This window comes from Bufo gargarizans, chromosome 2, assembly GCF_014858855.1.
Source record: "Bufo gargarizans isolate SCDJY-AF-19 chromosome 2, ASM1485885v1, whole genome shotgun sequence".
Classification (NCBI taxonomy): domain Eukaryota; kingdom Metazoa; phylum Chordata; class Amphibia; order Anura; family Bufonidae; genus Bufo; species Bufo gargarizans.
The window spans coordinates 607,064,926-607,091,125 of NC_058081.1; the positions used below are offsets into that span (position 1 = coordinate 607,064,926).

Here is a 26,200-nt window from a genome sequence, read left to right on the forward strand (position 1 = left end):
TACCCCGAGGTAGTGCAATACATCACCCATCGAAGGGGGTAACGCACCTAGCAGGAACTTGCATATAAACGAGTTCTGTACTCTGTGGGAGGTGTCATCATCCCCCCCAGAAGGGTGTAATGCGTACGTAAACACTGCGACAGCAGTGAGAATGCCATCATGCCACCTAACAAAAGGTTAATGTATGCTGACAATACTGAGCCCAGTGGAACTTCAATTCCGCCACTCACAGAAAGAGGGACACCTTGCCGGCATTGAGGCCAATGCTAGTGAGGTCAGTCCACCTCAGGAAGGAGGTAAAACCCAAATTAAGCACTGTATCTAGTAGAAGTGTAAATAGTGCCTAAGGAAGGGGTTAATGCATACACCAGAACCGGTTAACACGGACGTAATCTAGGGACCGAATAACTGTAATGCCTCGGCCCGCTCGTGCGCAGTTCCACCTCTCAGCCTCTAGCCATGGCTGTTGCAGGTTGCGGCGGTGTTGAAATAAGAACCAAACTACCGGAGGTGGAATGGAACTAAAGGTCTGCTTACCGATTGCACAGACGGTGCTGTAGTAACCAAACGACCCAGGAGGGTGGATTGGGAACTTCCAGAGGTCCCCCGCTGAGTTGCGCAGGGTAGAAACTCAAACAGACGCCCCCGGAGGGTGGATGGGAGGTTTCAGTTGTCCACAACTGGATTTGCGCAGTCGGATATTTGCGCAGTAGTAGCACCATTAACCAACCGGTCTCAGAGGGCGGATCGGGATCCTCCAGATGTACCCCACTGGATTTATGCAGTTGGAGCATCATCAACCAAACGGCCCGGAGGGCGGATTGGGGACCCTTCGGATGTACCCACTGGATTTACGTAGTTGGAGCATTATCAACCAAACGGCCCCAGAGAGCGGATTGGGATCCTCCAGATGTACCCCACTGGATCTATGCAGTTGGAGCATAATCAACCAAACGGCCTCAGAGGGCGGATTGGGATCCTCCAGATGTACCCCACTGGATCTATGCAGTTGGAGCATTATCAACCAAACGGCCCGGAGGGCGGAATGGGAATCTCTCAGATGTACTCCACTGGATATGCGCAGTTGGAGCATAATCAACCAAACGGCCTCAGAGGGCGGATTGGGATCCTCCAGATGTACTCCACTGGATTTTTGCAGTTGGAGTATTATCAACCAAACGGCCCGGAGGGCGGAATGGGAATCTCTCAGATGTACTCCACTGGATATGCGCAGTTGGAGCATAATCAACCAAACGGCCTCAGGTGGCGGATTGGGATCCCTCATACGCACTCCATTGGAACTTGTGGGCTGAGGAGAGCAGGATCTGCATGCGCATAATTTTAAAAAAAATTTTTTTTTTTTTTTACTAATTTTTTATGAGGACCTAGCCCGATATGGAGAAGGGCTGTATACTGCAATATAAAGGCACATTGTGCCTGCAGACAGAATCTATAGAAAGCAGGGGCCTGAAATGAGGGAGGAAGTTCCGGCCTAGAAGGCCGCAAAGCCGGGGACTAAATTATCACGCCGGCCGACCGGGACTTACCGCTAGTCAGTACATAGCGAACCTGGATCGATGTCCGGAATGCGGTCACCTGAGTCCGCTGACCGCGTAAGCCCATCGGAGGAGTAAATATGCGTGGCCGAAGAAAAAAGAAAGAAATAAAACGGTAGGCCCAAATAAAGCCGGGGCCTAAATTTTGCGGCGTCCGGCCGAGTAGGGAATCCGTTCTGCCTGCTCTCCCGGGACGGCTTAGTGGACTCCTGAAAAGGGAGCCGCCGAGAAGGTGCGTCGCTTGGCCGACCGGGAAGCCCACCCGGTCGGTCGGAGAGCGGGGTCACCGGAATAGGGCGCAGAAGGCGCCTGTTTGTAGTCGGGAAGGGGTGAAAATAACATGCCGCGGCCGTGGAAAGGGATTAACCCTTTCTACTGAGGTGAGCTGGGTGATGGGTGGAGGATTCCTCACCCCCTCAAGAAGGGGCCATGTGAGGGGGACAGGGAGGGACAGTAAAACTCACCAGACTTCATCTGTGTTCTTCACCCATAGTCTTGTACCAGCAGGGCCACCCCACGACCGCTGGCACCAGGCATCAGGGGTCCATGTAGAGAAGGGCTGGGGAGGAGGTGGCCCTCTTGCTGGCGGGAAGCAGGGGAGCTAGGCTGCCCTGGTCCACTTTGTCTTCCTGGGGGAGGCAGGGCGGTGGAAAGGCAACACCGGCCAGCCTCCCAGGGAGACAGAGACGCATGCGAATCTGTGCCCCTTAACCTAAAAATAAAATAAAATAAAAACAAAAATCGTAAAAGAGCCACCCTGCTAAGCAGGGAGGTCTGCCTCCTACGACACTAAGCTAAAAACTGATATGCTCTCTCCAGGCTGGAGGGGGTATAGCCTGCAGGGGAGGAGTTATCACTTTTCAGCCTAGTGTCGCCTCCTAGTGGCAGCAGCAAGCTATACCCACGGTCCTGTGTCCCACGGTCCTGTGTCCCCCAATGATACCAGCGAGAAATAATTGCAGTTTTTTGGAATATCAGATGGCGAGTAAGTGACTTGCACCGTGTTCATACACAGACTGGGAAAAATTTCTTTAGCTTTGTTTGTACTGAATAGATGCTGTATTATCGGAAGATCATATACAATGCTCTTCTAAGGTTAGGGAAACCTGTCCAAAACCAAATGCCAGTACAAGATGTGCAGCCAATCCCCCCGCCCCGCTTTATTCAGTAATCGGATTTACTTAAAGGGGTTATCTGACACTAACTAATGCCCCCTATATGCCCGGGCCCCCACAGTGATTCTACTTACCTGCCTCCCCGCACCCAGGCAGGGACAAGCCTCCCTAGCAGCGCAGGTGATGGGGAGGCTCGTCCCCATCACTGCCTGCCATTGGCTGCTCTCTAATCCGCCCACAAACATCAGATGTTTTCATCCACGCACGAGGAGAAGGAGCTTCGGCAGAGCGGGGAGCCAGGTAAGTAGAATCAGTGTGAGGGGCCCAGGCATATGGGGCATTTGTTGTCGGATAACCCCTTTAAAGGGCATCCGTCACCCCCCAAAAGTCATTTTTGGGCTAATTAAAATCCTTATAGTGCGATTTTTTTAATAGGAAAACAGAATTGTGATAGCACACTCACATTTGGTTGGATAAATAGTATTTATTAGTTTCAGTTGGGTATTCGATTGGCTTATTTAATTTTTAATTTTTAATTGTTTATATGTATAAAAAATTATCTGGACATATGTTAAAAGATATAATAAAAATGAAAGAAATAGGTAAAAGAAAAAATAAATAAAAATAAAAGGTTTTAAATAAAGTTGTATCTGGTGTTCAAAATATTGAAAGAGTCTATTCAATGAGTCCTGGAATATAGAGTCATATAGTTGGGATGTTTTTCTGGAGTATTTGTATTCTTCAGTACATGTACAGTGACCTTGTAAGTAAAAGGTAATCCAGTATGATTTTGATCAAAAAATAATCGTGAAAATAGTAGAAAAACGTGAAAAAAAGGAAATAAGGTAAGAAATTAGTGCAAAATTGGTGCTGGTTCACTCAAATATATATTTTGTGCACGATAAAAAAAATAGTGATAGTGTGAGTGATATTAAGAACAATGTCAGATATTTGCTGGTAGGGAATCTGCATTGCTTGTTCTTCTACTTGTTGGATTTACCAATATTGGAACATCCGCCCTTTAATGGTAGAGCCGGTACCTTGCTGGTAATATATATAGAATATATATAGAAGTAGTCTTTTATATATTATATAGTTTCCCGGTGCAGTCTATTCATATATTCGTCCGGTTTAATGGAATACTTAGTAATTAGAAGGTTGTACTTTACCCCTCTTCTTCCGTTACGGTGTACTCCTTTGTGCAAGGACCTGCGTGGCGTCCCACGTGATCTCTCGCCTTACCATGTGATGCTGCACGTGATGATGATGCGGGTCTACGTCACACGGTGATGTGGTTCCTGATTGGCCAATCTCTTTTGCTGCGGGGTATTTGAAAAGATTCTCGCTGAGAAGAATATGTTCTTTGCGGAAGTTTAATAATTCCAAGTGGTGAATATCCTTTCGTCCTCACTGCTTCCTTAGACCAGACGCGTTTCGGGACACTTTTGGTCCCTTCCTCAGTGGTTTGTGTTGTATCAGGAGCGAGTGAGGATTTAAATGCTGTTTGCTTTAAGGGGCGTTGCCTTCAATTTGATTGAGTTGCTTGAAAATCCTGGTTTGGATTTGGTTTGTTTAAATCCTGGTCTGGATTTAGTATGTAGAAAAAATGCAATGAGACTGGGATGCATATAAAAGTAAAAATAGATAAAAATGAATAAAAATAAAAATGAAAATAAAAATAAAAATGAACTTATGTTTGTTCACATTATTTGTGTTGTTCTATATTTCTTGTTAGGAGTAATTTGTATTACTATTGTAAAAGATCCATGTATGTCTTGGATCTCATCCCTAGATTTATGCTCACTGTTCTTCCGCTATTTAGTGCTTGCGGTTCTTTTGCAAATATGCGGTTACAGTGCGTTTCCCCCCCCCCCCCTTTTTTTATCAAGTGTTATTTGTTACTTGAAATCAAATTATTTGATTTAAGTGAGGAATCTGGTGACTATGTCATATTTAGTCGCAGCTTTATTATTTGGGTCTTTTGTGAATGGTATTTATTGTAGCTTCATTATCTTAGGTTGTCTTATACTTACAATTATAGTTTGGTAGGCGTTTTGTATATTCTGATCTGTGTAATCTTGAGCTGGTTGGCTTTCTTATTTGTATCTGTGTCTAAAAAGAATGTTATACCTTTGTTGGTATTCCTATGTCCATTACGGTTTTGATGCGGTTAGTGTGCGTTTTTTCGAAATATTTGTATTTATGAGATTTTTCAAGATTATTTTGAAATCGGGATTAGTTGTCCTTTTCATGTAGATAATTAGATGGATTCCTGCTGTTACTTGGTTTGATTTTAATAATTGTTAATAACATGGACTTCATTTTTCCAATTTCTTTGGTGGTTTCTGCTATTTTGTGCATCTGATGAGTGTTTGGAAGAGATATTTAATGATGCGTGTGGGGAGAGAGGGGCCTAGATGGGAGAGGAGATAGGGGTGCTGGTAACAGCCTGACCTCTATTTCACTTTCCCAGGGAGGCACCTCCCCAGGGTCACAGGAATCCAAAAATTTCCAATTCCGCGTTTAGCCCTGCAGGTACTAGGGTGTCAAATTCATAGATTCTTTTGGATTCATTGCGTGACATATTGCTTATATGATTACCTCCTCTCCATGGTTTGGCAATCTTTTCGAAAGCTGTGAATTTGAGAGATGATGGGTCGCTGTTATGGTATGTTTTGTAATGTTTGGATAGTGTGTGTTGTTCGTATCCTTTTTTGATGTTTGCTATATGTTCTGATATTCTTTTTTTCAGTTGTCTTTTTGTTCTACCAATGTATTGTTTGCGGCATGGGCATTCCAGTAAATAAATGACGTCTGTGGTATTGCATGTTAGACATTCTTCTATTTCTAATTTGAATGAATTGTGAGTGGAGCACACTTGTAGAGTTTTTTTGGGAAAATTTGTCACTTTGCAATTATTGCATTGCCCACATCTGAAAAAGCCTTTCATAGATAGCCAGTTGTTATGTACTTTTTTTGCTTTTTGTTTTATCGTGGGAGCTATTTTTAGTCCTAGATTAGGAGCTTTGGTGTAAACTATTGGTGGTATAGTATTGAGTATTGGACCTATGGTTTTGTCTTTGAGTAAGTGATGCCAGTGTTTATTAATGATTTTGGCGATATTTTTATGTTGGGCATTGTAGGGCAAGATTAGTCTGGCTTCTTCTTTTTGTTGTATGAGAATTTCTTCTTTTTCTTTAAAGAATTCCTGTCTATCCATTTTCTTAACTTTATTTAGTGCGTTGTCAAGTAATTTGGCTGGGTATTTTTTATTTATAAATGTATTTTTCATTTCAGTGGCTTCTTCTTCGAATTTGGTGTTGAGAGTGCAGTTCCTTTTTAGTCTTCTGAATTGGTTTGTTGGGATATTGTTTAACCATTGTGGAAGATGGCAACTGGAGAATAGAATATGGTTGTTTTTCATTACCGGTTTTTCGTAGGTGCTACATATTAGTTTGGTGTTTTCTATTTGGATTTTTAAGTCGAGGAATTCTAATTGGGTTTTAGTTGTGTTAGATGTGAATTTTAAATTGAGATTGTTGGTGTTAATTTCGTTTAGAAATGATTGTAAGGAGCTTTCAGTATCTTGCCATATGAATATCACATCGTCAATATATCTTCTCCACAGAGCCAGGCTTGCCCCGAGCCTAGGACCAATCACCTCCCGTTCCCATTCGGACATGAAGATATTGGCGTAGCTCGGGGCAAATCTGGTGCCCATTGCTGTGCCAATTTGTTGTTGGTAAAATACAGAGTTATAAATGAAATAGTTGTGAGTTAATATAAAATGGACTCCAGTTGTGATGAAATTTATTTGGTCTGTTTTGAGGGGCGAATGATCAGTTAGGTGTTTCTTGAGTGCTGATATACCCTGTGTGTGATCAATTATTGTATATAAGGAATTTACGTCCAGTGTCCCAAGTGTCCAGTTATCATTATACTCTATTGCTTCTAGTGTTGTAATGATGGCCGTGGTATCTTTTATATAGGAGGGAATTATTTTCACATATGGTTGTATCATTTTATCTATGTATTCTGACAGGTTGGATGTTATTGATCCTATCCCTGAGATAATAGGTCTTCCGGGGGGGAGCAGTTGGATTTTTGTGTATTTTTGGTATACAATAAAAGGCTGGTAGTCGTTTTTGTGTGGATATGATGAATTTGTGTTCTCGTTCTAATAGGATGTCATTATTTAAACCTGTGGTGCAATATTCTACCAATTTCTTTTGATATTCTTCTGTAGGGTCGTGTTTTAGCTTTTGATATGTTGCACAGTCCATAAGTTGGCGTGTGCATTCTTGGTTATAATTTTTGGAGTCTAGTATGACTATCGCTCCTCCTTTATCTGCTGGGCGGATGGTTATCTCTTCCATTGCTTGGAGTACTTTCATTGACTCCCTTTCTTTTCTTGTCAGATTATTTGAAGTTGAATATGTTTTCAGCTTCCTGATGTCCTGTTCTACGCATTTGCGAAATGTTGCGATTTCTTGACTTATTTCCTGTCTTGGAAAATGTTTGGATTTACTATTTAGTGCTGTATGTGAGTATTCCTTGCTTTCTGATAGCTGTGGGGTGAGTGAGTTTTTTAGGTGGTATTTTTTTAGGCATAATTTTCTAATGTATTTTTCAATGCCTATATATGTTGAGAATTTGTTCAGATTTGTTGTGGGAGCGAAGTTGAGTCCCTTGTTTAGTAAATTTTTTTGATCTGACGTCAGGTTTATCTGGCTCAGATTGACTATGTTATCCCCTTGTTCTATCTGTTGTGGTGTCTGTTTGAATATTGATTTTCTTCTTCCTCTTCGTATCTTTCTCTTCTTTGGTACGTGCGTGTTTTGGATGGGATCCACGTTTGCTGTGGTGGGACCCTGTGATATTGGTTTTGTTGTCTGTATTGTGTTGGGCCACTTCGTGATTGGTATGTCGAGTTGTTGATTTGTCTGTGTCTCAAATTGTAGTCGTGAGTGGGGGAATGAGTCTGGTTGTATTTTTTCTCCGGAATTGGTAGCGGTGTCACTTTTTGTCTGGTTTTGTGGTGGGGGGGAGTTACGTCTAAAAAATGTGGGGTCGCAAGTGATTCATATCTGTTGGTTGTTGGCACACTGTAATGAGTGGGTGAATTATTCGTTGTAGAATTTTGATTTTTCCTATTTGTGCCATTGTTTGTTTTATCTTTTGTATGTTCTTGTTCCCCTCCTTTGTCTGTATTGGTGTGAATTTGGAAGGTGGTTAGGATGGTGCATAATTTATATATTCTGCTGGTTGTTTATTTTGTTCCTCATATAGGTTATATCTGGAGTTATGTGTGGCATTATCTTCATATTGATAATGTCTCAGTTTTTTTGTTTTTTTATGTATTATTTCTTTTTCTAATGAGTCCTAAACCTTTGCATAATCTTTCTACCCATTTGTGATACTCCTCGTCTTTTTGGAAGCGATTCCATTTTTTCTTTCAGTTTTTCTATTTGTGTGATGGTGTCTTCTAGTAATTGTTTTCTTCTTTTTATTATTAATTCTACCAAGATGCATGATTGTGCTTTTAAACAGGAATCCCATTCTTCTTTGAATTCTGTGTTAAGTAGATCTTGTGCTGGGTCTTTGTTTAGGGTTAGCCCTTTTGGAATCTGTCCTCTCTCTAGACATTGAGTGAGTGATTTTATTTCCCATCTGTGTTTTAGTTGTTTGTGTAATAGTTTTTCTAATTCTTTAAATGTAACTGAAAGCGATATTGTTGAGTCAAGTAAAGTTGTATTATGGTCAAACGAATATGTATCTATTTTCTTACATTTATTTTCCATATGGCTCCAAATGTCCATATTTGATCAATTGGGAGCACACCAGATAGGTGTATGTAGAATGTGATTAGAAGTGTTACTGAGGCTCACCAATTGGTCAATATGGATGGAGGTGCTCAATCACCGGTACACCTAAAAACCGCGAGAATGTATTGTATTGGAAAACAGAATTGTGATGGCACACTCACATTTGGTTGGATAAATAGTATTTATTAGTTTCAGTTGGGTATTCGATTGGCTTATTTAATTTTTAATTTTTAATTGTTTATATGTATAAAAAATTATCTGGACATATGTTAAAAGATATAATAAAAATGAAAGATATAGGTAAAAGAAAAAATAAATAAAAATAAAAGGTTTTAAATAAAGTTGTATCTGGTGTTCAAAATATTGAAAGAGTCTATTCAATGAGTCCTGGAATATAGAGTCATATAGTTGGGATGTTTTTCTGTAGTATTTGTATTCTTCAGTACATGTACAGTGACCTTGTAAGTAAAAGGTAATCCAGTATGATTTTGATCAAAAAATAATCGTGAAAATAGTAGAAAAACGTGAAAAAAAGGAAATAAGGTAAGAAATTAGTGCAAAATTGGTGCTGGTTCACTCAAATATATATTTTGTGCACGATAAAAAAAATAAAAAATTGGATAATCAGTACTGATTATAGAATCAAATGGTGTGAGTGATATTAAGAACAATGTCAGATATTTGCTGGTATACTAATTAATGGAATACTAATTACTAAGTATTCCATTAAACCGGACGAATATATGAATAGACTGCACCGGGAAACTATATAATATATAAAAGACTACTTCTATATATATTACCAGCAAGGTACCGGCTCTACCATTAAAGGGCGGATGTTCCAATATTGGTAAATCCAACGAGTAGAAGAACAAGCAATGCAGATTCCCTACCAGCAAATATCTGACATTGTTCTTAATATCACTCACACCATTTGATTCTATAATCAGTACTGATTATCCAATTTTTTATTTTTTTTATCGTGCACAAAATATATATTTGAGTGAACCAGCACCAATTTTGCACTAATTTCTTACCTTATTTCCTTTTTTTCACGTTTTTCTACTATTTTCACGATTATTTTTTGATCAAAATCATACTGGATTACCTTTTACTTACAAGGTCACTGTACATGTACTGAAGAATACAAATACTCCAGAAAAACATCCCAACTATATGACTCTATATTCCAGGACTCATTGAATAGACTCTTTCAATATTTTGAACACCAGATACAACTTTATTTAAAACCTTTTATTTTTATTTATTTTTTCTTTTACCTATTTCTTTCATTTTTATTATATCTTTTAACATATGTCCAGATAATTTTTTATACATATAAACAATTAAAAATTTAAAATTAAATAAGCCAATCGAATACCCAACTGAAACTAATAAATACTATTTATCCAACCAAATGTGAGTGTGCCATCACAATTCTGTTTTCCAATACAATACATTCTCGCGGTTTTTAGGTGTACCGGTGATTGAGCACCTCCATCCATATTGACCAATTGGTGAGCCTCAGTAACACTTCTAATCGCGATTTTTTTAATATATAGTGCTCTTACCCTTTTGTGTTGTCTAATTTCTTTAAAACCGCACTTTTATAATATGCTAATTACCTCTCTACCAGCAAGTAGGGCGGTTACTTGCTGGTAGCCGCCGCATCCCCCTTTAAAAAAAAACACCCCCTCCTCCTATTGATTGACAGGGCCAGCGAGCGCTCTCCTCCTAAGGCTGGTTCTGTCTGCGTTCCAAATTTCGCGCCTGCGCCGTACCGGTCTTCAGTCGGTGCAGGCGTACTGAGAGGAGGACCTCGCTCGGCCGCTCCTTCCTCAGTGCGCCTGCGCTGATGACGTCACATCTACACCCGGAGCAGGCGCACTGAGGAAGGAGCGGCCGAGCGAGCGTCCTCCTCTCAGTGCGACTAAAGACCGGTACGGTGCAGGCGCGAGATTTAGAACGCAGACAGGGCCAGCCAGAGGAGGAGAGCGCTCGCTGGCCCTGTCAATCAACAGGAGGAGGGGGCGTTTTTTTGAAAGGAGGACGCGGCGGCTATCAGCAAGCGACCGCCCTACTTGCTGGTAGAGAGGTAATTAACATATTACAAAAGTGCGGTTTTTAAAGAAACTGGACAACACAAAAGGGTAAGAGCACTATATATTGAAAAATCGCACTATAAGGATTTTAATTCGCCCAAAAATGAAAAATTACTTTTGGGGGGTGACAGATGCCCTTTAATGGCAGATGTTACCGCATAGATGTGCAAGATACGACACATTTTAGGAACAGATTTAGTGGCACCACCATGTTAGGTCTGGGTTGGGTTTCACCTACCTGAGGTCCTGACTTTCTGTGATGAGTAAATGCAGAAGGTTCCAGGTCAGTTTCTGCTTCTCGTCATCATCTCTGTAGCGGTTGTAATGTTTGATGCCCTGCAGGAGGAGTTGGTCCAGGCACTCCAAGGTTTTCTCCTGGATGGAAGACTCTGTATCCAGCACAACTGGGATCAGCCCAGTAAGCCAGGCCTTCTGCACCAACACATTGTGCGGTTGGGCCTAAAGAGAGAGGAAGGGGAGGAAGATACATGGTATTGTCTAAACTAGATACAACTGAAACAAACTCTCCCCTGTGAATAGTAACAGGTATAAACAATGAACAATCCCATTCACTGCAAGCAGGCAGAGATCTTCCAAATGGTGTGAAACAATCAATGTATCACCCAATTAGACTTAAAATTTAAAACTTCCTGAAGGTATGGCCACACACCCCGGAAATACTGCAGATTAAATTTACAGTAGCAGCTAAGGGGGACGAGATTTTAATCTCTCATATCCAAACGTTGCAGAAAACTTGATACACATTTAAAATCCACATTGCATGTCAATTCATGCTGCAGATTTCTACCATAGATTTCACCCTTGGCAGTGCAGCAGATACACAGCTAAATGTGCTGCAAAACTCACATGTAACTGGACTGTCCGCTACAAAATATGTCCTATGTGGACGTCCCCTTAAACCAAAGGGTTCTCCGCCTTTGGATAGGTCACCAACATCTGATCGGCGGGGGTACGACAATCAGGACCCCCTCCGATCAGCTGCTTGCGAAGACAGCAGCACTAGCAATTAGTGCCCAGGCTACATGACATAGTTGTGACATCACTGGCCTGCGGGAAGGCAGCGGCAATCGGACCCTCACTGATTAGATGCTGATGACCTATCCAAAAGGATAGATCATCAGTAAGGAAAAGACGGAGAACCCTTTTAAAATACAAAAACACACCAAATTAACATACTATGAGAACACACGACATATGATGGGTGGGAAAGACAAATCATGAAGGAGAAGATGGACTCTATAGAGATCTATGCCAACATACGTTCAATAAAAGGAAATATCACCAACCTGCAGGAGCTCCGTCAGGGAGGTCAGAGCCTGTTTTCGCACAGACACTGCAGGGTCTCTGCATCGGTCTTGCAGGGTGGCTAGATCATCTGAGCTGCAGGGGATCAGGTTGTACTTTAGGATGTTCACCAAGACCTGGACAAAAAAGACCCAGAGGAGATGAGAGCCGGCCCCAGGAGCACAGTGGTTTGAGTGATGACTATGGTTACACCATACCTGCAGCGCAGATTTCCTCACATTAGTCTTCTCATCACCAGCTCTTAGCCGCAGCATTTCCAACGTATCCTTCCCTGATGGGAAGGAAAACAAACACTTTCTTTTAGCTTTCTAACAATCTTCCTGCATTAATTCCTCACCAGATCCCTGCTTGATGTCACCACAAATAGGTATAAATCAGCTGACAGATGCCCTTTAACCAATGAAACTGGCTGACCTGTTACATGTGCACGTGGCAGCTGAAGGCATCAGTGTTCGGCCTAGGTTTATATGCAAATGAGCCTTAAGGAGCAATGGGGGCGTTGCAGTTACACTTAGAGGCTCTGCTCTCTCTGCAACTGCTGCGTCCTCTCCACTTTGATTCACAGGGTCAGGTATGACGATGTTTTCACTGCCTGGATCTATCAAAGTGGAGAGGGGACGGCAGTTGCAGAGAGAGCAGAGCCTCTAGGTGCAATGACAACGCCCCCATTGCTCCTAGAGGCTCATTTGCATATATTAAAACGCAATTTTTCTCAGCAGTTCGGGCACATATGAACTTGGGACCAACACAGATGCCTTCAGCTGCCAAGCGCACATGTAACAGGTCAGACAGTGTCATAGGTACAAATCTGCTGACAGATGGACTTTAAACAAACATTCATGTCACGACTGACTGAACCCCATTATAGGGGTTCTCCTATTTATTTATTTTCAAAACTTCCGAGAGCCTGTTAAAATAATAGTAATAAAGTACCTTACCTTCCTGAGCACCCTCTGAACCAGCACCACTGCTGCAGTAGCAGTAGTATATGGGATGACAGTCTGGCTGAGAGGACAGAGTGGGATCGGGAAAGTTTTTTTTTTTTTTTTTTATGATTATTATTTTAAATGCAGTTTGGAATAATAGAGAACTGACAACCCCTTTAACTTTGGGTATTCAATGGCAAGAAGCAGCAGCTGATGTAGTCTTCCAAGCCACGCTTTATAGGTGCTGGGTGCTGCAGATGTGCCCATATGACCTCTCAGGCAATGCGTTCAGAGGGCGGTATGATTTGGATACAGGTAGCACCTTTTAGAAATATCCAAATACAAGTTCTGGGAGGGGGTGCTTAACCTTTAGCCATCAATGCTTGATGGGAGCTCCAGCTTCACAACAGCTGATAAGTAATAGGTTGCAGGTCAAAAGAATGCGCTATAAAAGTGTGAATACTGCCCTAACCAAGAAGCTTCATGACACAGAGCCACTCACCATCAGCCCCCATGGGGTCACCGTCATCTGTCACTTCAATGGTCCTCAGAGCACCAATAGTCTTCCGGGTAGAAGCTGCCAGAAAGGTGACAATACTGATAAATCAACCACATGCTCAAAAACAGCACTCACACAATGGAAGAAAAACCTCATGTCATGGTGCAAGTTACCCAGCTTTCCCAGGACCCCTCTGGATTTGGGAGCGATTACAGCGATTTAGTCCTAAAAAGCAAATGTGCCTAGCTTCACTACAGTATGCAGGATTTATGACAGCATACTTGGGGCTCATGCACACAAGCGTATTTTTTTTGCGGCCCATTTCACTTGAATGGGGTCGCGAAAAAACAAAATGACTGTGTGCATTCTGCAAAAAAATAGAATAAAATAAGAACATGTTCTATTATTGTCCACAATATGGACAAGGATAAGACTGTTCTACCAGGGGCCAGCGGTTCAGCAAAATGTGAAATGCACATGGCTGGTATCTGTTTTGCGGATCTACAATTTGTAGACCGCAAAACAGAGGTCATGTGCATGAGCCCTTAGACGTATGTATTTATTATAACCTCACCTGGATCCATCCTAAAGAGCAAATCCAACTAGTTATGAAATATTTGGACTTACCAAAGCAGAACTAGGCAGATGACATTTTGCAGTCTGGGAAAGCTGGACTGATGGATAACCTATTGGCTATATGAAGCACACCCGATACCACTCCGATACATTATGCATATATTTCATCTAGTATCCGAGGAGCACAGTCTGGACATGATTGCATCTCCATCTTAAGTGTCCTGGGAAAGCTGAGTGACTAGTCGTTCTAGTTATGTGGGGGGAAAGGGTTGTCTCACTTCAGCACATGGCATTTATCATGTAGAGAAAGTTAATTCAAGCCACTTCAGTAATGTATTGCGAGTGTCCATCATTATACACTATTCGTTTCCATGGTTACGACCACCCTGCAATCCAGCAGCAGTGGCCATGTTGGCACACTATAGGGAAAAGTGCCGGTCTATGCGCACTCTCATGGTCCCAGCCACCAGAGAGGCTGGCGCTTTTTTTCACTATAGTGTACAAGCATGGCCACTGCTGATGGATTACAGGGTGGTCGTAACATGGAAACAAACACAGTGTATAATGTGATGGAAAAATGGATCAAGCCAGCAAAGGAGGCAATATGGACAATCACAATACATTAAGGAAATTGCCACCAATAAGTTTATTTGCCAGTTTAAAGGGACACTGACAGGCCTAATTAGCATATTTAGGTATATATATGTGAGTACAGGTCTTATAAAGTCTATTAAAATGATCTAAGTATCCCCTCTGTCCACCTTATAAGTACCAAAATATAAGTTATATAACCTGCTTGTCCGGTCACCAATCTGCCCAAGGGGCGGCGTTTCATCACAAAATGCGCCCAGCCAGCCGCTCCCAACTGCCGTTCTGAAGCCCCGCCCAGCTCATCAATATTCACTTAGCTGGGCGGCGGCTACAACTCTCTGGACTCAAGTGCTGCAGCCTCTGCTTTATGCGCATGCGCCGGGCGAGTTGTAGCCGCCGCCCAGCTAAGTGAATATTGATGAGCTGGGCGGGGCTTCAGAACGGCAGTTAGGAGCGGCTGGCTGGGCGCATTTTGTGATGAAACGCCGCCCCTTGGGCAGATTGGTGACCGGACAAGCAGGTTATATAACTTTATATTTTGGTACTTATAAGGTGGACAGGGGGGATACTTAGATAATTTTAATAGACTTTAAGACCTGTACTCACGTATATATACCTAAATATGCTAATTGGGGCTGTCAGTGTCCCTTTAAGGCAGATAGTAGCACATATCCTTTTTTCTAATCTGCTTTTATTTTCTGAGTGCAGATATATTTATTCTATTTCCTGAACAGGATTATGGGGCGGCCATCTTGCCTGAGCTGTTCTTTCCAGCATTTAGAAAATTTCTTTACGGCAGCCCCATGAGCCATAGACCCAATGGTCAGGAGGGGTCCTCATTGACTTCTATGGGAGAGTCTTCTGGGCATGCTCTGTGACCTGTGCAGAGGTCATTGTACAAGGAAAGAATAGATAAGCTCTGACAATTGCCTATTGTGAATGGTGGACCCTGTCTTATCTATACACAGAGGTGGTATCACCCTGTCATTACAGGCGGGTTCAGAATAATACATAACTGCAGTAAAGTGATCTGTAACAGACCAAGAAGTGGCCCCAATTATTAGACATAGTGGCCAGTGCGAACACTGCAGGAATGTATGGTTTTGTTTAAATATAGCTATTGACATGGAAATTTAAAAGTGACATTAATCAAAAATTCTTAAAAATTATGTTACGATTTAAACGATAGCTACATCAGAAAATGACCTCTCTCTCTACGTGATAAATGATATTTGCTGAAATGAAACAACCCCTTTAATAACCACTACACCAGCAGATCAGCACACTTTTGGTTGCCGCCAGTCTCCCCCTCAGACAATGATCAGCTGCCACAGAAAGGCCGTTTACCTAGACGCATATCGACCACAATCGAAGTAGAAGCCACAGATGGAATTTGCTCAATACAATGCATTGTACAAAATTGTAAACCCTTTACCTTCCGTGCCATTGACTGTACTCTCAGCAGTGACTGTGGTTGCTGAAATAGTGCGGCAACTGCCTGAAAGTGGAAAAAACAGTGCGTGAGATGAGGCAAAAAATGAACAAACTGAGAAACTATTACTCCCTGGTGGGGTACAAATCTAGAGTCTCTCTTATCAGACATCTGTCATAACTGAACAAGGTGAGGCTTTGTGATATATTAGAGAGATTTTACGTCTCAAGCCAGCAGGATAGCGAGTGCAGCTCTGGAGTATATTACAGGAGGTAACTCAGGACCAGTACAGGATAAGTAATGTATGTGACTACTAGCAGACTAGTGAGTGCAGTTCTGGAGTATAATACAGGGTGTAACTCAGGATCAGTACAGGATAAGTAATGTATGTACACATTGAATATACCAGCAGAATAGTGAGTGCAGCTCTGGAGTATAATACAGGATAAGTAATGTATTAACAAGGTGAAAAGTATACATATAGATAAACTTTAAAGGTGTTCTCTGGGACTTTACTACTGATGGCCTATCCTTAGGCTAGGTCATCAGAGGGACTGGCGGGGGTTTGACTCGTATCACTGCATCCGAAATGGCCACCAGAGCTACAAAGCTCCATCTACTATGTAGTGGATAGAGCTGGTTACCGTATTTCTGCTCTGGTCCAAGTAAATTGGAGCAGCGCTGAGCAATGAGCCCCAGGCACTACACAGTGGACGGAGCTGTGTAGTTTCGGTGCCTGTATCCGGCACTATAGCAAAGATAGTCTAACGGCAGGGGTGCCTGGAATCAGATCATCAATATGAGATTGGTGGGGAACCATCCTAAGGATAGGCCATCAATATTCAGGCCCTAGGTGAACTTACTGCCTTGCAGCAACTCAGAGATTCCTTCGGACACAGATGTGGCATTTTTATCTAGACACTGCGCCAGGCATGAGAGCGCTTTACTGCGCACAGTTGGGGCCTTGTCAGAACAGCGGCTGAACACCATGGCCTGCAGCAGGAACTTGTGTTGAAGAAACTTCAGCTGCTCTAGTGGAAATGAAGCATCTACTGGCCTCTCCGGCAGCTCAAGCAGAGCAACGGTGACATCCAGAGCAAACACTCTATATGAGATCTGTGGAGGGAGATCAGGGGGATTAAAGTATTCCAGTTTATGCAATTAATCTTAAATCATTATGTTATCGCTATCAATTTAAACATTCTTTAAAGGGGTTGTCTACGTTTGAGGACCTCTCGGCCTTATCCCCCTAGATTGTGAGACCTGCAGAGGGAAGAATGCCATTGAGTTCTGGTTCCTCCCGCCCACTGCTGCCTCTGACATGCTTGGACCTCATGTCCCTATGGGGGAAGGTCACGTGTGACGCTGCAGACAATGAACGACCACTGAGGTGTTGCATCTCCAATGCTTCTAGTCATTGGCTGCAACGGTACACATGACCCTCGTCAAATCAAATGTAGGCACCCTGGACTGGATGGAGATAGTCAGGAGCTGCTGGGCAACCAAAGGAGCTGGAATCCTCTGTAAGCAAGCAGGTAAGTGTGCTCTGTTCACAGGTCCAGTGAAGTGAGAGCTTTTAACATGGACAACCCCTTTAAAATACATTTTGAGAGACTTATCATAGACTATCATTTTACGCCAGTCTACCTTCTCCCCTGCAATGCCAAAAGAGGAGCCCAACTTATGACGACATGCAGGGCTAGTCATAAATTAGGCCTGCGTGTCGTCATATATTTAGCCCCTCTTCTGGCAGCGCAGGGGTGATCATAGACGGATGTAAAATGATAGTCTATGATAAAAATCGCCCCCAAAGTAAGGGGTTGTCCATGTTCCAGTAAAATCCTTTTCTCACCGAATTATTTGGGACACACAGGAGACCATGGGTATAGCTGCTGCCACTAGGAGGCGACACCAAGCAAAAAAGTGTTAGCTCCTCCTTTGCTATACCCCTCCTGCAGACACTGAGCTAATCAGTTTGTACGAAAGCAGTAGGAGCAGCCAGGAGAAGCCAACAGAAATCAATAAAAAGCAAAAAAGGCGAAGATGGGTCAGACTCAAGAACCAGAGGGGCCCATGAAGGAAAGCCACCAATGTACTTACAGGGTGGGAGCTGTGTTCCCTCAATGAACTCAGCGAGAAAAGGATTTTACAGGCAAGACAAAAATACTACTTTCTCGCTCGTATGATTGGGGGACACAAGACCATGGAACATTAAAGAGCAGTACCATGGGGAGGGAACAAGACCAGAATGAATCCAAGGCCTGTCATAAGGCCCTGCACAAAACTGCAGGTGGAGGATACACCCGGACCCCCGAAAAAAAGAACAGGAAGAGCCATTCCCAGCCAGAGAGAGTCTCTGAATACCCAGATGCTGCAGCTTGGCAGAAGAACATTCCCGGGGACATAAGCCATGGCTTAGGAGACTTCAGAAGAAGTGGAGAGCACACCGAATATCCACGAGCTGGATAAGAAAGAATTAAAACAAATCCGGCGCCAGAGCAAACTGAGCGACTGCGGAAGATACAGGAGAGAGAGAAAACATAGCCTGGGCCCAGAAGACTTCTAAGGAAGGTGATCTCCAAGGACCAGCATCTAAGGAAGGCGATACCCAAGGACCAGCATCCCAGGAAAACAGTATCTGGGGAAGTGCAACTACTCGCCTTGCGGAAGGGGAGAAGTAGAAGAGGCTGATATGGTCCAAGGACAGTACGACCGCCGTACCCGGTGGGGAAGCAGTACAGACAACTCACAGAGGCAAACTGGTTAAAGGGGTTTTCCAAGTTATATTTATTGATGACCTATCCCGGGGATAGGTCATCAATATCAGATCGGAGGGGGTCCGACACCCGGCACCCCCTCCGATCAGCTGTTTGAAGAGGAGACTCGCAGGGTGTGGGCGCTGCCTCCTCTTTACTGTTTACCTTCTAGCCGTTGCATCTGCAGTGGTGAGCAGGTGTAATTACACCCAAGCCTTCCTATTCATTTCAATAGGAAGGCTTGGGTGTAATTACACCTGCTCACCACTGCAGATGCAACGGCTAGAAGGTAAACAGTGAAGAGGAGGCAGCGCTGACACCGTGCGAGTCTCCTAAGAAAGGAGGGTAATGCTACAGGCTGTACAGCATCAAGTGGTAGTGCAAGTACTCCGTCCAAGAAAGGACCACAAGCTGTACAGAATACAGTAGAAGTGGAAGTAGTCCGCAAGTACTCCCCATAAGGAAGGAGGGTAATGCTACAGGCTGTACAGTATACCGTGGTAGTGCAAGTACTCCGCCTATGGAAGGGGGTAATTCTACAGTCATAAGTAGCTAGTGGTAGTGCAAGCTGTAGAGAGGACACAGTGTAAGCCTGAACGTGGGGCACTACAAGCTGACACTGCTATAGGGCGATGGGAACTAAGCCCAAAATAGGAGCGGAGCTCCAAGGATTAATAATATTAGCTGTGGGAATTACATGCAGCCCCAACCCTTTTAAGAGTGATAGGTAATTATTTTCCCCCAGCCACAGAAGCACTGAGGCAAGGAAGGTGTTAAGTAGGTTGGGGGAGGAGCTCAGTGGGCCGAAGATACGGACGCAAAAGTTTTGCACTCTGGGGTGCAGTCCCCGCCCCCAAACACTCTGAGAATGCGGCATAGTAGGCCGCAGAGCCGGGGCCTCATGTAAAGGTGGGGCCAACCAGAAGAACTTCCTGCTGGGAGAGCAGCGCATGGAGGGAGCAGGAGTGTCAAGGGGATCTTGCCCCCCGAACAGAGGAGGCCGGGATCGGGCGTACAGACACCCAGTGAGAGAAAGCAGCGACCACCGGAGTACAGCCGGGCCTGGAGGAAGGTGAGGGGGCAGGGGACCATAGTCTGTGAGAGGCCAAGGTTTTGAGGGAAAAAAAACAAAACATTTTACTGTGGTCACTTTAGATCAGTGTTTCCCAACCAGTGTGCTTCCAGTTGTTGCAAAACTACAACTTCAAGCATGCCTGGACAGCCTTTGGCTGTGCGGGCATGCTGGGAGTTGTAGTTTTGCAACAGCTGGAGGCACACTGGTTGGGAAACACTGCTTTAGAGAACACAGGAGAAGGGGACCCAGCAGAAGGTTAACCCTAGAAACCAGTACAGGGAGGAAGGTTAACCCCTGGGGGGTGGGGGGGCAGCAGCCAGCAGGGAAAGGTAGGCAATACTTACCTAGACTGTTTCTGCCCACCCCAATTCCAGCAGTGTCACCTTCCTCAATGTGCTGCCCCTTGGGGAGGGCGGCTACACTGGTAACAGGGGGACTTCCAGAGGTAGCAGATAAGGCGATACTGTAGCTGGCGGGTAACAGAGGATTTGAGATCCACTGTTCCACCTTGTCTTCCAGAGGTGGGGGAACGAGCAGTTGGCTTGAGGAACCACTGGTCTCCCCCCTCAAGTGTGGGAACAGGGGGTTAGGGCCCACCAGAAAAGATCTTTGGCAGACCTGCAGGAAAACATGTTTGCCCCCTACAGACACTAAGCTAAAACTGATTAGCTTAGTGTCGCCTCCTAGTGGCAGCAGATATACCCAAGATCTTCTGTGTCCCCCAATGATACGAGCGAGAAAAAGATGAAAAACTGAAAAAGTACATTCATTGCAGAACGTTTGGTCTTGCTACAATTTCTTTTTTCTTTTTGTAAAACAAAACTAGAGACAGCATTCTTTAAACATTGGAAACTGTAAATGAACACCTAGCTGACGGCTGGTCTTACCTTTGAGTTCCTGGAGTATTTGTACAACCATTCTATGAAGGAGGCATATTCTGGGTTTGGAAGCTTCTCTAGTAATTTCACCAGAGCTTGGGCGGCAGACACCCTGTATTCAGACTTATCTGGGACCTGTAATTTTGTAAAACATGCTTCAAGAGGTCATCACATCATCGAATGGTGCCATCAGCAATCCCCAAATTACCAGCAGAAAGGCAAATAGTCAGGACAGAACTAATAAACCCAGCAGAAAGGACCACCGACTAGCACAAGTTAGGCCACAAAAAAAGTGATACACAGTTACCATAGATTACCTTCGTACATATATGCTGTAATAAGATCCGGAGAACAGGGAATGATATTTCTTTCAATTCATCCACTAGGAAACTGTGGGAAGATTCAACACAGAAAATATCAGAAAAGTCCAGGCGCAGAACAGGCAATAGAGCACAGCAGGTGGAACACATGTATTAGGATGGCGGTCAGACTGCGCCATCTTGTGGATGAAAAGCAAATTATTTTAAGTTGAATGAATGTATGGAAGCCAACACAACGTAGAATAGGTGAGGAAACACATGCCTACACACAACTTAAACAAGAAGCACTTCACACAAATGAAACTAACCTGACAAATCGAACTGCCTGGTTCCTGGCACCAGTGACTGGAGCAGTGACGGCAAGGATGGCAGAATTCGTTCCTTCACCTCCTTTCACCATAATAATGACGCTCAGCAGGCGTTGGAAAAGACGGCGGAGAGTCTATTACCGAAAAAAAAAAAAAATCAAAACAAAAAAAACAAGTAGTGCAGGATTGTATGTAAAGGCAACAATATATCTGAAAGTGATAACCCCCAAGCTTAGCTCATTAGGCTACGGCCACACAGCGACTTCTGCTGTTCTAGCCCATATGTATTTCCTCGGATTTCTAGCAATTTTCTAACGCACTGCATCTCTATTTAAAGGGGCATAGAGTGTGGGCAATAATTCACTGTGTTGCTGTCGGAACGGTCTAAGTTTTAGCACCTGATTGCCTTCTCCGTGTATGGGTAGACATAGTAACCACAATCCATGGTAAGCCAGCTGCGGCACATACTTCATCCGGTCAAGCGGACTGCAAAAATAAAGACATCAAAAATTAGATACAAAGCAAACCACATATATACAAGAGAATACACATATTATAGGGAACAACAAAGACACTGGAATGGAGTTACACTAGGTCTTGTGCATTGTGGCTAAATGAATAAATTGACCACTGGGTATTACCACTACCCTTGTCAATGTGGCGTGTACCAACACGGACAGCACTGACTGGACAGCGTCAGTGTACAGGCACACACCACCAACTGGCTAGGCCATCAATATCAGATCAGAGGGGGTTCTACACAGCTCCATCCATTGTGTGGTGGAACGGCTCAGCAGTAATCAGCGCCATCCACTGTGACTACACAACAGACGGAGCTTTGTAGTTCTGGTGCTAACTTGTTGCTGGAGCTACTGAAAACCTGGAGCTACTATTGATGGCTTATACTGAGGACAGGCAGTCAATAGTTAAATCCTAAAATAACCCTTTAAGACTGGGATAAACACTTTGAATGAGAGAAGAGAGATTTTATGTATCACAAACAAACTGAACTCACATGGAATCTGAAAACGCCAGTTCTACTGGGACAGTCTCAAAGCTGGTGAGATTTATGAAGGTCTGAAAAAAAGCAAGGAGACGGCGTCAGACACAACATGGCCTATTAAAGGGGGTTTTCTGGTCAAAATGATTTTTTTAACAAATTCCTGCAGCAGAAGATTCATACTTACCTGCTCCACGCTGCCCCAATCTTCCGGACCCTGCGCTGTTCACATCTGGCTGACCATGGGAACACAAAGCTCAAGCCAATGATTGGCTTCAGCGGTGACGTACTGCTTGTGGCTACATCTCTGCTGATGCCACTCATTAGCTGGAGTGGTGCACGTGACCATGCCCATGGCCGGCTGTAAACAGCACAGGGACTGGAAAATGGAGGCAGTGCCGATGACAGTGGCGGCATGGAGCAGGCAAGTATAAATCTTCAGGGACCATGCTGCAGGAACTTGTTAAAAGTGAATTTAAAAAATACAAATCTGAGGGGTCAGCTGTAGCATTTGAAGATTACAAAGGACTTAAAATCTGTAAAAAAGAGATAAAATTAGCAAAAACACAAAACGAACAGCAGGTTGCAAGTCACTGAAGATAAGAAAAAAGGCAGAGTTACTAAATGTTTTTTTTAGCTCTGTATATACAAAAGAAGAGAAGGGAGCCGATATCCTGATATCTGTGGGGCCGGGGCTGTTAGCCAATTAAGTATATTACTGGATGTACTAACTGTAGATGGTCCAAGACAAATTAAATAGGGTAAATGTGAACAAAGCTCCGGGTCCAGATGGATTACACCCAAGAGTATGTGACTATAAATATTATAAGTGATAACCAGCATAGGTTTACCAAGGACAGAAGTTGTCAGACTAACCTGATTTGTTTTTATGAGGAGGTGTGTAGTAGCCTGGACAGAGGGGCGGCTGTGGATGTAGCGTTTATGGATTTTGCAAAGGCTTTTGATTCTGTCCCTCAGACGTTTAATAGGTAAAGTAAGGTCTATATAGGCTTGGAAAGTGTAGTTGGATTGAAAACTGGCTGAAGAACCAGAGAGTTGTGGTCAATGAGTCCTATTCAGAATGGTCCCGGGTTATAAGTGGTGTACCCCAAGGTTCAGTGCTGGGCCCTTTATTATTTAACCTTTATTAATTATATCGAGGACAGGATTAATAGCACCATTTCTATTTGCGCAGATGACACTAAGCTATGTAGAACTGTACGGTCTATGGAAGATGTCCACAAACTACAAGCTGCCTTGAACACTCAGTGATTGGGCATCAACTTGGCAAGTGAGGTTCAATGTGGACAAATGTAAAGTTAGGCATCTTGGTAGTAATAATCTCTGTGCTTCATATGTCCTAGGGCAGTGATGGCGAACCTATGGCACGGGTGCCAGAGGCGGCACTCAGAGCCCTCTCTGTGGGCACTTGCACCCTGGAAAAGTCTATGGTGTACCAATATGCCTTAGGCCTCCTGCACACGAACCCCGTGGCCGTGCTGCGGGCCGCAATGCAAGAACACTGACCATGGGGCAGCCGCAGTGGATCACAGACCCATTCACTTTAATGGGTCCACGATCTGCAAAAAGATAGGACATGTTCTATCTTTTTTCGGAACTGAAGTACAGGATAAAACCCCATGGAACCTCTCCGTAGGGTTCCGTTCTGTGCTTCCGTTCCGCATCTCCGGATTTGCGGACCCATTAAAGTGAAAGCGTCCGCATCCGTGATGCGGAATGCACGTGGAACGGTGCCCATGTATTGCGGATCCGCAAATGCGGTCCTCAATATGGCAACGGGACACCTACAGTCATGTGCAGGAGGCCTTAGACTTTTCCTGCCATTCATCAGCGCAGACGTACTATGAACACCACAGGCAGCGCACTGAGTGTAAACAGGCTTTTATAGCGAAAAGTACATGGAAGATACACTATACTGGACTGTAGTATTCAGGGGAAATTCCAATGTTGGCACTTTGTGATAAATATGTGGGTTTTGGGGTGCAGTTTGGGCACTCGGTCTGTAAAAGGTTCGCCATCACTGTCCTAGGGGATGTAACACTGGGAGAGTAACTTATAGAGAAAGAGTTGGGTGTCGTTGTGGATGGTAGATTAAATAACAGCACACAATGTTAATCAGCTGCTTCTAAGGCCACCGGGATATTGTCATGCATTAAACGAGGCATGGACTCGCGGGGCACGGTTGTAATACTACCACTTCACAAAGTGTTGGTGCAGCCTCATCTGGAATATGCAGTTCAGTTCTGGGCACCAGTCCATAGAAAGGATGCACTGCAGCTGGAAAAAGTACAGAGGAGAGCGACTAAACTGATAAGGGGCATGGAGGGTCTTAGTTATGGAGAGGAAAAAGTTCTGTCTCTGGAAGCGTCAAAGCTTCTTTACTGTAAGAACTGTGAAGCTGTGGAATAGACTTCCTCAGGACGTGGTCACAGCGGACAGGTGTAAAAAGTGTTTAGATGAATTCTTAAAAAGTAAACATTAATGCTTATGAAAACGTGGAGAAATCTTAGTCTCAATGCCTTCTTTGATTCGCGTCTCCACCTATCCCTTGGTTGAACTTGATGGACGTATGTCTTTTTTCAACCGTATCAACTATGTAAATTTTTTTTACTAGAACGCGGGATTGTCCCAAACTGACAACCCCTTCTCAAACAAGAGCTGTAATAAATGGATGCAGTTCATGGTTGCACTTAAAGGGGTTCTGCACTTTGTTTTAACTGATGATCTATCCTCTGGATAGATCATCAGCTTCTGATCGGCGGGGGTCCGACACCCGGGACCCCCGCCGATCAGCTGTTTGAGATAGCAGTGGCGCTCCAGCAGAGGATAGATCATCAGTTAAAACAAAGTGCAGAACCTCTTTAATCTCTTGGCTAATAGTGTCTGTGTGTGGGGGGGGGGGACCACCCCTCTCCCCCACACTCCTGCTGTCCATTTGCCTTAGTGCATATATGGGGTTGACCCAATGACCCTAGGTGAGCACAGATGAGGCAATCTGCCAATTCTATCAAAGATCTGTTATTTCTCTCTACACCGGTGCTAGTTGTTAAAGGGCCATAAACTAAAATATCTGAAATGATGGTAATGATTCTCCAATGTGGCCAAAATAGCCCCATTCAAGTGAGCGTTTTAATGAGACAAAGAACTAACCTCGAAAGGTGCTGTTTAGGAGGAAAAAACTGAAAGCCCTGGCACCCTGATGGTAGAACCAAGAAGATCCCTTGTCCGACTTCATAACTGCTAGAAGGCTTATGTCAGACTAGATGGGTGTCCAGACTGCTGGACTTCATTCATGGCCCGTCCTCACCTGCATACAGTGCGTCACACTCTGCGGCTTGTCTTTCAGGGAGAACTTCGGTAGAAGTCGCAGAAAGTTCTTCAGCAGGAGGACAAGGGAGTCTCGGATATTCATCAGGTCATTGGTGGAAAAGTAGACTGCCTCCTCATCCTGCTCCTCGTCCGAGAAGTCATTCATCTGATAATGAAGAGACACATGGAAACATATGCAGGAGGAAGAAGTGATCATATGACTCAGACCGTTCTAAATGTCATCCATCATTGGGCTTTGATGTTCTTCTGTGCAGAACTGATGGGTCTAAAAGTGAAATCTAAGGGCTGTATTTAGGCACGGTTGTGGTCATACCTCTGTGTCATCTCGTCGGGGCGGCCTTGGTCGCTTCCTTCCCCCACGATTGTCCCCCTGAGAGCTCTTCACGGTGTCTTTCTTTCTTTTCCGGCTGGACTCTGGGTCCTGGGGCCAGCACTTTTCCAGGCAGCTCACACATTTGTCAAACAGGACAGGGTGAAATACCTGATTGACAACACTACCTGTCACCAAAAGAGTGGCGAAGTTATAACGGCGTGTGTACCCCCAGTCACAGACCAAACACAAGC

General features: G+C 43.9%; 1 protein-coding gene across 1 annotated transcript in view; it reads right to left on the reverse strand.

The window, feature by feature from the left end:
* The window catches only part of NCAPD3 (non-SMC condensin II complex subunit D3), an 86,561-nt gene that overhangs the window by 58,105 nt on the left and 2,256 nt on the right, over positions 1–26,200 (reverse strand). Inside the window, exons 4-16 of the mRNA XM_044282004.1 lie at positions 25,950–26,134; positions 25,614–25,781; positions 22,301–22,362; positions 21,684–21,771; positions 21,286–21,419; positions 20,975–21,047; positions 20,667–20,792; positions 16,812–17,064; positions 15,952–16,014; positions 13,353–13,427; positions 12,122–12,195; positions 11,906–12,040; positions 10,837–11,057 (exon numbers count right to left, since the gene is read on the reverse strand). Of these exons, the coding sequence (XP_044137939.1) occupies positions 10,837–11,057; positions 11,906–12,040; positions 12,122–12,195; positions 13,353–13,427; positions 15,952–16,014; positions 16,812–17,064; positions 20,667–20,792; positions 20,975–21,047; positions 21,286–21,419; positions 21,684–21,771; positions 22,301–22,362; positions 25,614–25,781; positions 25,950–26,134 (1,657 nt within the window). The remainder of the gene's footprint in view (positions 1–10,836; positions 11,058–11,905; positions 12,041–12,121; positions 12,196–13,352; positions 13,428–15,951; positions 16,015–16,811; positions 17,065–20,666; positions 20,793–20,974; positions 21,048–21,285; positions 21,420–21,683; positions 21,772–22,300; positions 22,363–25,613; positions 25,782–25,949; positions 26,135–26,200) is intronic.